At 37.1% G+C, this 18,008-nt stretch overlaps 1 protein-coding gene across 1 annotated transcript in view; it reads left to right on the plus strand.

Annotated features, from left to right (window-relative positions):
• LOC120767550 (tubulin beta chain) overlaps positions 1 to 18,008 on the plus strand; it is a 112,602-nt gene that overhangs the window by 93,438 nt on the left and 1,156 nt on the right. Inside the window, exons 4-5 of the mRNA XM_040093714.1 lie at positions 3,159 to 3,326; positions 6,774 to 7,038. Of these exons, the coding sequence (XP_039949648.1) occupies positions 3,159 to 3,326; positions 6,774 to 7,038 (433 nt within the window). The remainder of the gene's footprint in view (positions 1 to 3,158; positions 3,327 to 6,773; positions 7,039 to 18,008) is intronic.

Genomic DNA, 18,008 nt, shown 5'->3' on the forward strand with positions numbered 1-18,008 from the left:
TGTGTGCTAACAAATGGATATGCGTGTGTCTGTGTATGAACAATGGTGTACTTGCTTTGTTTCTGTCATTGTAGTAATTGTATTAGTAGTTAAAAGACACAACAACAATGTTGTAGGCATTGTTCTGCCTCAATGAAATCAAATACTTGTCATGTCAGTTGTCTGCTGCGCTCAAGTATTTGAAGTTCAACATACATATTATGAACAACACAAATTTGTACTTGTAGTTGAAAACTATAATTTTTTTGTTTGAATGTGTAAATTGAGGCAAATACATATCCCGATGATACAACATAATTAATAATTATTAATTTAACAAATGGGTGCTTGAATAAGGGCTTCAGTTAGAAGTGAATTTTAGAAGAAAATAATATTGTTTTGTGCAAAATAAAGAGAAAGCTTTTTAGGCTTAAAAAACAAACATGAAAAATTATTATATTTCTGGAAAAAAATTAATTTTTAAAGTAACACCATTGTGACATAAGTAACGTGGTATTCAAAACATTGTACGGACAATGCAACTCAAGTTGTGGACACCTCAAAGTCTTCATAAGGATTCGTAAAGTATAAATGGCAAAAGGTGACAAGCACGCTCCAATTGATACGACGTCTATGCAACAGTTTGCAAAACTTCGTATCAAACTGTAGGCTATTCTATTTACTCTAGGCTGTTTGTTGTATTCATTTGGTTTGATGAATTTCAGTTAAGTCCATGCTGTATGTTTCATGTTCAGATTGCGTATTCGTTATGTAACATAAATATGCTCAAAACATTGGTCAGCAGATCTTCTTTATTAGTTTCGGAAATTGTCCTTGCCTATAAGCATATCAAACTTTAGGCCCATTCCGATTTCTGTCTCTTTCTATATCACTTCTTTTAACATATCTACCCGCCGATAACGTTCTCAATAGCTCACTTGAACCACCTGACGGCTAAAATACTTCCACTTTAGCCATTCGCTGGCATGGGCATAGTTAACAAATCCCGTCTTTATCCTAATTGTAGTGCACTTATCTTGGGGAAAATTGGCGATTAAATGTCTTACAAATCTAACACTAAATCCGGCTTCTTCTTCCTGCTTTCATTGCTTTGGGCTTTTATTTGTCAGAGTTCTAATAGCAATCCATAAGATGAAGACGGTCTAAACACTTCAGTTAGTTTATAAGTTCTAAATATATAATATATAAAATCGAATTAGTTTAAATTTAAAAAGTCAGAAGAGTATATTATTATTTACGCATATATTTATAGATTTAGCCATTTTCGCATGTCTGTGCGTCAATCTGTTATCGATCTGAAAATTTGCGCTCATCCTTTGTTTCCTAAGAAGCTGCTAATTTCTTTGGAACTGCCGATATGGGACCACTATATTATAAAGCTGCCATTCAAACTGAGAAATCGAAATCAAATTATTATATTGAACAACTTTTAATTTGGCAAGATATCTTCACCAAATTTTAGCAGAGATTATTGCAAACTGACCGAACAAAAGCAAAGTAATGCTTTTCATAAAAGATCTGTTTTCTTATTAAAACCGATTCGATTTGAGTGCTTTCTTATATCAAAGAACTAGCAAAACGTTTTCTTAGTACGCAAACGGTTAGCCGATTACGCTTTCAGTTTTAGTTAGTTGAAGCTATCTGGTAGCCAAATGAGCAACGCATAGACCAGTTTTGGTCCTTTGCGATACCAAATGTAGTTCAGTTACTAGTTTCATATGGCGTAGTCATCCTTTAAGATGCTTGCGCTTGACACGAATTTTAGCAGATTCTTTGACCTCACTATCAGTACCTCGCATAGTGAGGGCAACAGATGCTTACAACGTAGTCTTGCCAATGCGGCACAAGTACACAAGAGATGGTTAATTTTTTCACTGGTGGCTTGCTCTAGACATTTCCTACAATCTTCTCGATCTGTCTCAATAGGGATTCTGCGGGGGTGTGCCACCACCAGACAGTGACCAGCTAGTATTCCTATCATGTTCCTACAGACTCATCTATCGAGTGCCAATTGGGATTTTGTGTACTTCCGATCTACCGTTTTGCACATGACTTTTGCAGTCTTGCATCCAGATAGCTCATTTCATCGTGTTTTGAGTTTCTTTACCATGCTTCAGCCGAGACCGTCGTATAGACAATGCATGGATTTTCCAATGTTGATCACGTTTTCAGATACATCATTCTTAGCAATCTGACCAGGCACCTAGTAGAAGTGAAGTTGCTTGCTTCATTCGGTATTTACCAAACCGCCATTACCCATAGAGCTATGAACGAAGGTTCTAAATGTAGAAGGTCTATAGGTGGCAGGCTTAGTATCAATTCAAGAGCCGCCGTTGTAGTTTTTCTCGAAGCTCTCGTTGTACACAGCGCAGCAAGCCTTTAACACTTTCTATTGGCTTCCGGGAGGTGTACTTTCTACACTTATCCACCATACCGTAGTTTTGGTTAAGCATATTCCAACTTTTTTATTGCCGTAAGAAAGGTACCTGTGAAGAATATTATAGCTCTAGTGTACCCGAAATGAAAGGTTTTTGTAGTTCATATGAGCTTTCATAAGCTTTCATGAAACTTCAAAAAATATATCTTTATTAAAGTATACTTAAAATACATAGTTATAATATTTAAACTAAGGCATTTAAAAATATTGAGTACGACTATTTATATTATATTCTTCCTATTTATATCTAACTAAATATCGTTTTTTTTCGCATTTATTTTTCATTTTCTTCTATGCCACAATGCTGCGCCACAACGGCACTGTATGCTGACGCACGCTTAATTTCAACGCTCGTTTACGCCTGTGGCCTGCTGCACCACATAATGCTTCAACGCCTGTTGACTGGACGACTGTGCAACATACTAAACAACTGCTGCTGCCACATTTGTGCCTCTGTTGCTAACACCGCTAACCGCACATAACAACACAAAAATATTGCGCAATATATATGCATGTACGACAACAAATCAACAAACTCCAACAATGCGTCGCCATTCATTGCCCGACCATCTGTGGCACTTCCAACCAAATCGGGAATACTACTCGCTAATCTGACCGACTGACTGCCAACGTATATTCGCTTGCCTACTACTTGTATGCCTCACTGGCCGTTCGTTTTTGTGTGCTTGCAACATTGCGCTGATTCATTGGCGCTTTTCAGGTTTCCGATACCGTCGTGGAGCCGTACAATGCCACATTGTCCATACATCAACTTGTCGAGAATACCGATGAGACATTCTGCATCGACAACGAGGCTTTATACGACATCTGCTTCCGCACACTGAAGCTGACATCGCCCACCTATGGCGATTTGAATCATCTTGTATCCGTAAGTTGACCAATATACCAAGCAATACTAATGGGTTTTCTCTTCTTTCCTTTCGCCCTTTCTCGCTCTCTCTCTATCTGTCTCACCTTAACACTGGTCCCCGCATCCCGTCACGTCACATATACATTTCATGTGCACACGTCGAAACCAACCGACCAACCGACCAACCAACCAACGCACCAACAACCATCAACAACAATAACAACGTTCACAATTGATGACCCGGTTGCATGGCTGAACGGTAATGCCGATTGCGTGGCATTTACCAATGCACACCGCAATACGTTTGCGTTTGCCGTCCATTACACCTACACATTTACATATGTACATATGTATGTGTGTGTGTGTGTTTGCTTTTATTTGTATATACATGTATTGTGTATTTTCGCCTGCGTTTGCTTGTGGCCACACCCCTTCCTCTTCGCCCCGCTACGGTGTGGCACAGGTATCCGAGGTAATTGTTGAGCCCTACAATGCCACACTGTCGGCACATCATCTCTGCGAGAACACCGATGAAACATTTTGCATCGATAATGAGGCATTGTATGACATTTGTTATCACAAGTTGCGTATGCTATGCCCCACCTATGAGGACTTGAATCATCTGGTGTCCGTAAGTAGAATTGAGAATTGTTTGTGGTCGTGTAAATGCCTGCCAAAGCAAAGCGAAACAAGAAAACGCTTGTAAAGCGCAAAATTAATTGCAACAACTGCTGCCGCAAAGAGTATATTTACATAGATGCATATGGATAAGCAGCGGTGACTAAAGGCTTGTGCATTTTAAATGACGTTGGGCTTCATTTCAATTTCAAATCTTTTTCAAAAATTTTTTTTTTAAATATCTATTAAAGTTGTTTTTTTAAATATTTCCTTTCTAATAATTATATTTTCTCAAAAAAAAGTTTTTTCTAAATACTTTTCAAAATTTTTGAAATTTTTTTTTTGAAATACATATTTTCTTTCTAATTATTATTTTTTTTTTTCAAAACATTTGTTTTATATTTTTCAAATTATTTTCGAAAATATTTTCAAACCTTTGTTCTCAAAAAAGGTTTTTTTTAATATTATTCAAATTAATCTTCAAGTTTTTTTCAATTTTTTTCCTAATTTTCTTTTCAAAGCTTTTTTCAAATATTACAGTTTTTATATTTTTTTATTTTCAAAATACTGTTTTTTTAATTTTTTCAAATTTTTTTATACTTTTTTCACAATATTTATTAAATATTGTTTTTCAAAATATTTTTTTTCTAATAATTATTTTTTCTGAAAAAAAAAAATGTTTTTTTATATTTTTCAAATTATTTTGGAACATTTTTTCAAACTTTTTTCTAAAAAAAATATTTTTTTTTAATATTTTTCAAATAATTTTTCGAAATTATTTCAAGTTTTTTTTCAATTATTTTCTAAATTATTTTTCTAAACTTTTTTCAAATATTTTAGTTTTATTATTTTTTTCTCAATATACTGTTTTTTTAGACTTGATATTTAGTACGTTTAGTATTTTTTTTTTCAAAATCTTTCCTTTTTTAACATATGCATAAATGTATGTACATACATATGTACATTGAATATTATCTTTTTTTTTTGACATAAAAAAATTCAAAAATTTATTTTTCTGGAAAACAATTTTTGTTTTAATATTTTTACTATGCACACATACAATTTCAGTGTTGCACAACATTTTCGAAGGTAACCGTTAATTTCCTCAACAGCCTTGTGTCACTATAATTCTAATTTATTTCTTTTTTCTGTGTGCCCCTAAGTGGCAACACTAAAATTGTAGCAATTAAAATTTGCGAGCCAAGTTCTGCATTTTAATAATGCATGCAAAAAGCATTTTTTTCTGAAAATTTATTCAAATTTTGAGTGCCCTTTAGTCAATACTTCATGCACACATGCACACACTCATGTAAATATGTGTGTACAATTAATTTATTTGCATTCGCGCACGTTTTTATGTCAACCTTTTTTTTTGCACGAATTTCTAATTGGCTTTTGGTGCCAAAGGCTGTCATTTTTTGACATTTGTTGACAGTTTTTTGGAAATTGCAAAATATTACATTTGTGCTTTGTGCACTGCCGTGGCGTATACGTAACATAAGTACTTTTCAATTTGCTTATATTAGAAGGGATTTGCAAAGCGCGTGCTTGCGATTCCCCAATGGTATTAATTTTTATTAACTCTTGCTTAGCATGCATTTGAAGCACATTTTAAGCACTCAAGCTTATGAATTTCGAAGCTTATTGGCCAAATAAAGACATTTATGAATGATTTATTATGAAGCTAAACTTTTTTTTGGAATAGTCTCTAGGGTATTTTATATACTACTCATCAAATGCAGAAGAGAAAATATATATACCCACTCTTCTTACAGCTTCATGAATAAACATTGAACACCTTAAGGAGTTAGGCCATTCTTGAGACTTCAAAAATCCCTAACTTGGAAAATTTGTTCCGGAAGGAAGGGATGGGTCTTATTAAACATGTATTTGAGAGTAAATAAAATACATATATATATTGACAATTCGATTCCGCCTAATGGGCTAATCTTCGGGCTGAACGGACGACGGTAACTTATTCAAACACATGTTTTAACGAAAACAGTATATCTACTAAATTATCTACCTTAGATCGCTGACATTGAAGCTACATTTATCATATGATGGTCTTCAAGAGCTCTCGATTTAAAATATAAGATTTCGAGAAAAACGTGTTCAAAAATTTTAGTGCTGAAGCGTAGTGGCCCGAACACTTCCACACTACACCGCATGGATAGGGAAAATATTTTTTACTTTTGTACCCATTTTTTAATATTTTTAGAAATCTAAAGTATAGTAAAACCAAAAATTCAAAAATTAAAATTTTGAAAATCCTTGATAGGTCTAACCTCTTAACCCCAAAAATAGTCAAACCATTGTTTCACCACATACATGATTTCAAAAAGTGAAGTATATACCACTTAGAATATACCTAATAAGATATTTATGTGAAACTCGGCGACTTGCCTACTCGTTCGTGAGCACTCCATGTTTCCTTGAAGTTCTTTAATCAGTTAAATAGAAAATATTTATATTTGTTCAGGATACTAATGCCTCAAAAATTTTCTGTTAACCTCAAAAAAGTATCAAAACTTATTTGTTTTGGTGTTCTCGTTCAGACTGATAAAATAAAAATAGCACCATTTTAGTTAAAGATATAAAAAACACTGAAAATTCCCTTTGAAAGCTTCTATATTATGCTTCAAATATATACTCAGTTCTTTCAAAATAACAATCACTAAATATCTCCACTTTATTCACCTAACAAACCATTTGTGCGCCGCCTTGTTGTACTTAACACCTGCCTAATGATACGTGCTAGTCACCATCTAACTCAACTATTTAATTAATTAAAATCACCGTTATTTCTTTTCGCCTTCCTCGTAAAAATTACATCGCAACAAATAGGTCACAATGTCCGGCGTGACAACCTGCCTGCGTTTCCCCGGCCAACTGAATGCTGATCTGCGCAAATTGGCCGTGAATATGGTGCCGTTCCCGCGTTTGCACTTCTTCATGCCGGGCTTTGCGCCACTCACCGCCAAGGGTTCGCAACAGTATCGTGCTTTGACTGTCTCCGAACTGACTCAGCAAATGTTCGACGCCAGGAATATGATGACAGCGTGCGATCCCCGTCACGGACGCTATCTAACAGTGGCATGCATCTTCAGAGGTAAGTGATGTGGAAAAGAGATATTTCTTTGCTTACTTTTTAAGTATTTATGTAGATAATAAAGCTTTTTTAGCCAAGCTCTATGTTTGGCAAAGGATAACACAGTTGGTCAAAAGGAAAACTTCAGTAAATATATAATGTATATTTTATATAGATGTATGTCCTTTATGATTTCCAATACTCCTAAACATGAATGGTCATACTCATATACTAAATCGACGAAGCGCTTTTAGGTATACCATAAATCAGTTATGGCGGCTAATATCAAACCCAAAAACTTCTGCTGGATCGCCGAAAGTATGTCTACCGAGATGTTTCAACCTCACTCTACCAAAAATTGGATAGTTGAAAAGAAAGTGTCTAAGTAAGACCACTTCCGTTTATACCCTGAACAAGGCATATTAAGTTTGCCACGATGTTTGTAACATTTAGAAAAGAACGTCTGAGGCACTATAACATATATAATTTAATGGTCAGCGTGACGACCTGAACCGATTTAGCCATTCCGTCTATCCATCTGTTTGTATATATGTGAACTAGTCCTTCAGTATTTGAGATATCGATCTAAAGGTATTCAACCGTTATTTTCTCCCCAAGAAGCAGCTTATATGTAGGAACCGCCGATATCGGACTACTGTACGAGATATCCTATCGAAATTTGGTGTGGGTGGTTTCCTGAAATTGTACAGATCGGATCAATATAGCAAATAGCTGCAAGACAAACTAAGCGATCGGAATCAAGTTCCTGAAAAGCCTCTTATATATTTATGAAGGGTGTTATAGCTTTAGTGCAACCGAAGTTAACATGTTTTCTTACAACTTTGGCGATATGTTTCTTACGAGACATGCAACTTCGCCGCATGCGAGCATATTGGACTTTGTCCAGTCAAATTCCTAAAAGAGCGGCGATGCTAAGAGCAAGTAGTTTACAGGAACTCTTATGTTTTACTTTACGGCGGAATACTGACTCATTGCAAATCTGATGAAATAACAGTAAAGTGCTCTCTTTAGCAAGCTCATCAGACTTGCAGTTTCTAGAAAATTCACTTTGCCTGACAACCAAACAAGTCGCATAACAAAGTAGCTTGATGCTATTAGTAAAGAGGTCAGGTCCTTCACAAATCACGGCAAATCTTGATTGCACTGTCAGCGAGCTCTACTATTAGATTGAGTAGACTTTAAAGCAAACTGCTCTTCGCAGCAGACACCTGTGCTTCAGTGGTCTGATAGTCTGACGATAGAGTTGATGGAGAGATAACAGAAGACCCGATCCCGTTAGAAGAATCCTCATCCCACCTTTCCCCCTTTCAATTTTAATTTTTCATTTGGCAAGATAACCAGAGAGATCTTATCTGAGCCAACGTGATCTATCCCTTGGCCCTGTGTTTCAACTGCCAGCTCGAAAATAATTAAATTCCAACCGTGAGGTTTAATTGTTTGTTTCTAGGTAAAACTTACAACTTTTGTCGTCATAACTCTGTCTTGCCTTCCTTCCCTTTCTTTCTCTCTCTCTCTCTCTCTCTCTCTCTCTCTCTTGTGTGCCCGACTTATACACTTTTATACAAATTTTATTTTACTCAGCCTCGCGAGAATTGAAGCGTAAACAAAATTCGTGTTTAATTCAACTGCACAGGTTACACCACGATCCATTTATTTAGAAGGCAAAGAAACTCATACATATATGTATATTGTGAAAAAAAAGTACCGGGAAATTGTAATTAAATTCTCCGGACAAATGATATTTCAAAAATCGCGATCTGTCAACCAGTTTGTTTACAGCAGCTGCTTAAGTCGATACACCTCAGTAGTGCCTTGCGATTTTTAAAATGCATAAAAATATCAAACAAAGAATTTGACTGAAATTTTGTATTTCTAACCAAATGTCGTATGTGGAATCGTTGTAAATGTCGAAAAAGGCTTACGGTGATACAGTTTTACCAAAATCACAAGTCAACGAGTGGTACAAAGCATACAAAGATGCTCGAGAAGATATATCTCGTTCTGGAAAACCTTCGACCATTTCAGCAGGTGAAAACATTAAAAAATTGCAGGCTATGGTGCTTGAAAATCATCATACTGGTGTTAGAGGGATGGCAAGAGAACTCGATATCTCTCGGGAGTCCGGGCAAACAAATTTGTTGGATATTTTGGATATGAAACCCGTTCATACTCTACTTGTACCGATAAAGCTGAATTTTTCTCGCATCGAGCCACGATTCTGACCGAATTTAAAGCCAAGAACGCAATGAATACCATCGATCAACCACAGTCTCCACCAAATTTGGCTCCGTCTGTTTTTTTTTGTTTTCCGAGAAACATGCTTTCGCTCGATCGAAGAGATAAGACAAAATTCGCTGACGGAACTGAAGACCAACCCAAAAAGTGCTTATGAAAATCGTTTACATTACTGAAAAAATCGTTGGCATAAGTGTATTACAACTGGTGTGGATTACTTTGAGTGCGACAAAATAAATATTTTGAGTTTTATTTACAATTTCCGGTTACTTTTTTGTCACAATCTATAGGTAAATAATATATATATGCATTTTCTTCAACATTTATTTAATACCTTCGCTTGCCATTGCTTGATGAGTTGTGCAAGTCCTTTACACTGACATTGGCTTATCCTCGTGTCAGTCGCTAAAGCGATGCCTTAATGCCACGCGTATTTATGCAATTCATTGCGAATGATTAATTAACGGTATGCGTCTGGCAAATGCGAGCGCCATGACACCCAATATTTGTATAATACTCCCTTGACGCGTAGATAGCTTAGCACTCAGCTTACGTCTACTAGCTGCGGGTCGCTGCGCGCTTTTGCTGATTAAAATCTGCTGCTAGTATTCCTACTAATTCGTCAGCACACTTTCTTGGAGCATATTGCTTTTGTATAGGATGAAAAATGCTTTCCACTATCTGCCAAACGCCTGTTGCGCCAAACTTGTTGTTCATGCCTGCACCGCCAGCAGCTGATTAGCGTGTTTAGCTGGCCATTTGTCAAGGGTCCGTAAACCATTTTCATTTTATTTCAACTTTCGCTCTTTTTACATGGCTGATTTGTGGCGTGTGTTTGCTTCCTAGCCCCAATATACTCTTCGCCCTTCGATTGACCATTGGTTAGTGCAAAAAATTGGCGTCTGTAGTGCGGTTAGTCTTGGTTGTCCTTTCAAACACTCAAGTAAACAAAAGATAAGTAAAAAAACACTCGTCTTTTCATTTTGTTTTTTGTCTCCCGATTACTTACCCTTTTTGCTCTCGGGCCTATGACTTTTCAACTCGACGCCACGCCACACTTTGTTGTGGTTGTCAACATGTGCCATTTCCATGCGCAACAGAATGCGGTTTGCCACAATAGATAATACAAACTTGAAAACAATAAAGGCATTTCAAATACAAAAACTCGCCGTTGACGTAAAAAAAGAGAAAAATAGTTTTTTAACAACAACACATTAACACCTCGTTTATTTATTTGGTGTTTTTTGTTATTTTTTCTGTTTTTTCAAAGCCACCTCGTCTGGCAGCCGAAAAATAGGCAATATAATAATAATAAGGCAAACGGAAACTTCGCCACTTTGTCATTCCATTTAGCACTTAGTCTTCTTTGAGTGTACAACAACACACATACCTCATACTAAGGCATATATATTTAAGGAAAGTATAAATAATAGTCGCTTTCTGCGTTTGTTCCCACAGTCACGTTTCGCCGTTGACAGCCCAACAAAGCAGCCAAAAAGGCAAAGCCTACTTTTGGGCCGCACTAAAAATGATTAATGAATTTGAAAATTTTTAGCAAACTTACGGCTCCCCGGCTACCCACCACGCCACGCCACGCACGTTTTTTGTGTTTTATTCTTTTTTTTTTTCAATGAAATTTCGGTGTTAAAGAGTGCGACTTGCGCCGAACTACCGTGCTAACAAGCATATGCCTCTCATTCCAACGGGTCGAAAGACTAATTCCGAAAATAAAAAATTAAGTAAAAGTGGAAATGAAATAATTAATAATGTGCCGTTAAAAAGGTGTCGCACGTGCGTGTACTGGCGTTTTGTAATCCTCCGCCGAATTAAGCGGAGCGGCGGATTAATGTGGCAAAATTGTGTATTTCAGGGGAAAACAAGTAAACGAATTGACCAAATTAATTAACAAGCAACCGCGTGGGATTTAGGCGAGAAGTTAATGTTGCGGATCAAGGTGCATATTTTGCGTTGATCGTTTCCAAAGCAGACGAGTTTATAAAGGGTTAGGGTTTTGATCAAAATTTTCGAGCGGAAGGTTCGGGAATGAGCCTGTTTTGAAAGGATCCGACCTTAGAGTGAAAAGGATTAAATGAAAATAAAGTATATGGCAATTAATTAGTGATATAAAATAGAATAGGTAAGAAGCCACAATTTCCAAACCTGCGATAAAAAGTGTTTTCTGTTCGTCATTCCAATGTTCAGTTTCAATTGATTTCGGACAAGTAGCCGCAGCGGCATGTACCGACTCTGTTGGGCCATTAAGCTGACCGAAAATTTGACGCAGCGGGAGATGAAGCCCAACTCTTTACTATCTGCTATGTCACGCTTTTGCCTTCAGCACTTCGATGAGCAAGCAGAGTAAAGTGATTGGTAACTACACGACTTCAGTTGACTTTGAAACTGCAATAATAGTCGATATTCGGACATACATATATATAACAAATAAGGCGCGCTGATCTTTAGACAGATATTTAATACATTTTAAACAATAATATCCGTGATCCAATGATACCTCAAAATTATTTTTTTAAGAAAGCTCCAGTGTAAACAATCGCTAACTGGATTTAAATGTAGGACCGAAGTAGTGCATATGGCAGAGAAACGTGGTCTGATAAGTCTTATTCAATACAGTCTCCGGCAGAAAGCTGATATGACAATTCTCAGTCGCTTTTGACTTTACAGTTATATTGGCAGTGATATAAATACAAAATACTGTAAAATATACGAAATAAAGTCTGCTGAAAAGAAACTGAAATGACAGCTACAATAACATTTAAATGCCACCGAGATCGTTGAAACCTAAAATTTATGTAGAAAGGTAACCACAACCAAAATCCTGATTCCTCTACGATATCTTCACAGAGGCGACTTTTTCCCCTAATAAACCGAGCACTCTTATCAACAGGTGTCCATTTTGGACTGAGTAGACCATTGAAGAGTAAAGTCCTCTCTCAACGAACAAAGACCAAACTCCACAATGTCCCTCAACATTTCCGTTCTGCTTTATGGTGCAGGCGCATGGGCAATGACATCATCTGATGAATCGACCTTAGGAGTGTTCGAGAGAAAAGTTCTGCGAAAGATGTATGGTGCTTTGTGTATTGTCAACGTCGAGAACCGCAGTCGTTGGAACGATGAGCTGTAGGATATATACGGCGGCACCGACATAGTTCAGCGAATTAAGAGACAGCGGCTGCGCTGGCTAGATCATGTTCTCCGGATGGAAAAAAACACTCCAGCTTTAAACGTTTTCGATTCAGTACCCACCAGTGGAACCTAAGGAAGAGCAAGATCTCCACTCCGTTGGAGAGAGCAGGTGGAAAAGAACCTAGCTGCATTTGGTATCCCGAATTGAGGCTAAATAGGGAAAAGAAGAAACAACTGACGACTGTTAACTCGGCTATAACCGACGATCTCTACGCGAGCTAAGAAGAAGAAGACCGATGCCTACACTGTTGTATTATTTTGAATAACAGTACCTTGCTAAAGATTTTTTTTACCTACATAAACGCGAGTAAACAAATGTACAAAGATTAAACACTTTTATCATAACAAACCATATAGCTCCCAAGAATTATCTTCGGAAGAAGTTTAGCACTGCATTTGAGCCCATGAAAAATCACACAAATTTCCGATTTGTATAAAGAAATATTTAAATGTTTACGAACGTTGTGAAATATTCAAACAGTCAACCGTTAAAAAAGCAAACCTGCATTGAGCTATTCCTTTGAGAGTAACTAAAGCAAACTTCGCCGAAGTAAATTATTGTCAAAACACACAGCAGAGAGAATAATCAAAGGAGAAGTATGCAAACAGACTATAAATGGAATTTGTATTATTCAAAAACTCATAGGGAATTCATTTGCTACGATTCGTAAGCTACAGCACCTGTATTTAGTATGTATGTGACCATAAAAACAACACGACTGTAAAGTTGCAGCAGATCTGGTTAAGACGCAGCAAAATAATTAATCAAAATATGTGTGGAAAATAAAAATGAAATAGCAACAAACAAGCATTTCAGTTGGCTTCGGAGATTTGCGCCACGCAAAGCGACAGTTTCTTTTTCCACGCGCTAGGAAAATTTTACAAACGTTAAGACCAACTGACTAGAGCTTAGCCTAGATGAGCCCAGGTAAGGATGTTGGCAGCCAAACTCTCAAAAAGAGAAGGGAGCGAAGAGGTGGCATTAGGTTTCCAAAGGTGAGCAAGTTGCCGAGTCAGTGAGGCTAAGCGTAGACAAATCGCACGCTGGCAAGCCATTAAACGCGATCCCGGAGGAATTACGCAGAAGCCGGCGTAGAAAGTACACAAATAAAATGCAATGAAGCGGCAGATTGTTGGTTGTGGGTTTTCTTATTTCTTTTTTGTTTTGCTTTTTCGGCGCTACGGAAATGGCAGCGTAAAAGCTGACATTAGCAACAGTTTAACATTTCATATTTGGGGAATTAGGGATACCGTTGTGTTATATAATATATTACTTTTTATTATTTGTAGATTTTCTCCGCTGCCTTTGCTTTGACATTTGCTTGGTTTTTAGGTCCCAAGTTTTAGTCTTATTCATTTCTCGCACATGTACATACTTACATAGTATGTATGTATATTAGAATCTGTCATTAGGAGCCACATACATAAAACTGGTTCGGAAAGTATGTAAGCAGTGTTTAAAAAAGAACGGAACAGATAAAACTGTTCACAGCTCTTAACTTCTGCTTCAACAAATTTAGGTATAAATACTTGTATATACTACTCAAAATCCTTAAGAAGAGGTGAGGTTTGCACTGCCTCCCGTAGTTCCGTTCATTTCAGCCACAACGACACACTATTTTAAGTAAAGCACGGTATTTAATTTTCATTGAGATATCTAATAATTGGCCGATAAATGTATATGCGGTATAAAGGCACCCGGAATTTCGAAAATCTTTAGTTACTGGAATCCACATTTCCGGTGGATATGAAGATTTTTACTTTAAAGGAATTATTAGCATAAAGTTTCATCCCGTTATATCAATTACTTCTTTTATTTATGAGATTTAAAAGTTATTATGAAGTTATGTCTCTAGGGTCAAGCACTGGTCGATTAAATCGTTTTATATCGATCTTGGACATTTGTGTCAACATTAACCCCACAAAATATTTGTAGAGATCTGTTTGCATCGCAAACTTATTCTCAACTGAATTGTCACTTTTTGAGCCTAATTCTCGATATTTGCGGGAAATTTTGCTTTTCTTTTTTAATTCCAAGAAAAGTGCGGCTGAGGACTCGTACACGCTTTACTGAGGCTGACGCATACATAGATAATACTATTAATCTACTACTACCATCTATATGATTTCTATTAGGTATTAAAAAAATATAGAATTTTTGTAAAGCAACTTGTGTTAGTTTACAAAAAAATGTTAATTAAGCACTGCTTTTTGAGGGAATAAGTGAAAACACTTTTGGACCGTTTCTATACAATAAAGCCTTGAATTTACAAAAAAAAAAAACGGCGGAAGCAAAGTTTTAGACCTAATAGTTATATGGGAAGTGGGCGTGGTTTGAGTCCGATTTTGCCCATTTTCGCACTGTAACATAAGAATATCACGAATTGAATTTGGTTAAAATCAATTGGGCGGATCCCGACATATCTGATTTTACCTTAGAGAGATATCTACAATAAATTAGAATGCGCCACGCCCCTTTAAAAAAAAAACCACAGGTGCCCCTTGCTACTGCAATCCTCTGTACCAAATTACAGTTCTATATTATAGGTTTTCTTTTAACGCCATTTTGTGGGCGTGACAATGGTTAGGCCCATCTACGAACTCGTATTTTTTTTGCCAAAGAACAAGTGTATGTTTCATTAAGATATCTTAATTTTCCTCAAGTTACAGCTTGCACGCACGGACAGACAGACAGTCACCCGGATTTCATATCTATCTCGCTTAGTTTTAGGTGATACGTACAACCATTAGATGAAAACAGTTTTATACTATATGGCAACATGTTGCAAGAGTATAAAAATTATAACCACAAAGTTCTCGGGACGAAAACTATATTTCCCACAACAAAGCAAGTGCAACAGATAAGCAAATGCGAGCCAATGTCAACTAGCAGTGCATGAATGACGATTATCCCGGTAGTTTCGAGAAAGTGAGCCACCACGAACCCAACGACGCTAGAGCAAGGCGATTTGTTTGATGTGACCATTTTGCGTATTGTCCATAAAACATGCTGTGATGTTTTAGGGAGCCAAACAGAGCCAACTAATTAATTTAGATTGATAAAGTTCTAAAAGAAGTAGGTTAGCGGAAAAGAAAAACAAGATGATTACCGGACTAAGTAAATATTAGGTTGTCAAAAAAGTCTTGTATTTCGCTAGTTGGCGCTGAAAGCGCGTAGTTCTAGTTTTATTCGTCGCATCGGGTCATGCTATACCTTTTTGGAAAGCTCATTTCACGCGCTAACACGTGTTAAGTCGTTCGTGAGTTATAGCGTCGCAAACATGGAGCAAAATAAAGAGAAAATACGGCATATTTTGCACTACTACTACGATAAAGGCAAAAATGCATCTCAAGCCGCCAATAAAATTTGTGCAGTTTATGGACCTGATACAGTTTCCATTTCCTCCGCACAACGATGGTTTCAACGTTTTCGTTCTGGTGTAGAGGTGGTCGAAGATGTGCCACGCTCCGGAAGGCATGTCGTCGAAAATTGCGATAAAATCGCTGAATTGGTCGAAAGAGACCGGCATAGTAGCAGTAGCAGTACCGTAGCATCGGTCAAGATCTGAGCATGAGTCATCAGAAATTCATTTCAATTTCAATAAAAAAAAAATATTAAAAAAAAATACCGCAAGACTTTTTTGACAACCCATTATATGACATACTTTCGTACCGAGTTTGAACTCTCTTCTAAGTCTTATAAGCATACACTTTACCAAAGTCCTTCTCGATCGAGTACTATGGCTTTAGACTAGCAGAACTTTATTAAAGGCTTTTCTCCATCATCTTTGTATTTTTGCTGTTTAGCAAAGATAAAGTCTTCATTTTCACCACAGTTCACTTAAATCCTTAAGACATATACGTACATTAGGTACAGACTTGTAGAGGCTAAATATTTTTGCAATACATTAAGTTGTTTAGCAATTTTTATGTCAGCATACTACGAAAGGTTTGCTACCTAATGACCTTTTCAAGTGTAAAAATGTGACTGAAAATGTTGTTGTTATGATCGCATAAAACACTTTCCAAATAGCTTTTAAAAGTTTTTGGGTTAAAAATCTGTGGTTGGAAATAAATCTAGAACTATTCTCCTCTTCTTCTTTACTGGCATAGACACCGCTTACGTGATTATAGCCGCGTTAACAACAAGTCGTTTCTTTTTTCGCTACGTGGCGCCAATTGGATATTCCAAGCCAAGCCAGGTCTTTCTCCACCTAGTCCTTCCAACGGAGTGGAGGCCTTCCTCTTCTTCTGCTTCCCCCGGCGGGTACTGCGTCGAATACTTTTAGAGCTGGAGTGATTTCATCCATCCGGACAACATGACCTAGCCAGCGTAGCCGCTATCTTTTAATTCGCTGAACTATGTCAATGTCGTCGTATATCTCATACAGCTCATCGTTTCATCTAATGCGATATTTGCCGTGGCCAATGCGCAAAGGACCATACATCTTGCGCAGAACCTTTCTTTCGAAAACTTGCAACGTCGAATCATCAGTTGTTGTCGTCGTCCAAGTCTCTGCACCATATAGCAGGACGGAAATAATGAGTGACTTATAGAGTTTGGTCTTTGTTCGTCGAGATAGGAATTTACTTCTCAATTGCCTACTCAGTCCGAAGTAGCACCTGTTGGCAAGAGTTATTCTGCGTAGGATTTCCAGATTGACAAAGTAGGTAGTGTTTATACTGGTTCCTAAATAGACGATATCAATAGATGATATCAATATCAGCGGCATACGCCAGCAGCTGTACAGTCTTATTAGAGATTGTACTTGTTCGAATAAGTTCTGCAGCTCTAATTATTTTCTCCAGCAGCAAATTGAAGGGGAGTCGCCTATCTATTCTGCTTACAAGAAATTGCACCCTTACCTCAATCATCAAACTGAGATCGAGTCTATGCTGCACCGGACTCTTGTATTCTATTATTAAATCTGTAGACCTCGTATGAGTTCAATAAGCGTTGATACGCAACATTTTCGCCAAAGCGAGATCCTTTTGGTCCGTAGAAGAACTTAAGAGGTTTAAAGTATTACTAAGAGCAAGTAAGGTTCATCTCGCCACAATGGTGAAAGTTATATCTGAACAATGTCCTATTGGTACTCATGTTAAAGGTTTTGAGGTCAAAGCCGCATGAAGGAATATGAGCTGGAAACATCTATCGCTAACATTTTTCTTCTCCACTGTCAAACTTTCGTTAGTCATACCTTCAACGGACCAGACGTATTGGGTGGAATGGATTTTGCCGCCTCAACAAGGCGCATTGCCGATATGTGACAGCCATTTTGACCTACATATACTTAGTACTACAACAATGCACAAACTCATGAGATTCACTAAATAGGTCCACATTATTTTTTTTAGAACTCGACCTAGTAAAACCCAAAATATTACTCTGCAAACCTGATGCCTTACGCTTAAGTAAACATTTGACAGACCTTCTTCAATGCAAACCCGAAGCATATATTTCCTTGCCATGACCTAGAAGATATATGTAAATCTTTCATTTAAACTCCACTATGAAGTTTAATCAA

This window comes from Bactrocera tryoni, chromosome 1, assembly GCF_016617805.1.
Source record: "Bactrocera tryoni isolate S06 chromosome 1, CSIRO_BtryS06_freeze2, whole genome shotgun sequence".
In the NCBI taxonomy this organism is placed as follows: Eukaryota; Metazoa; Arthropoda; class Insecta; order Diptera; family Tephritidae; genus Bactrocera; species Bactrocera tryoni.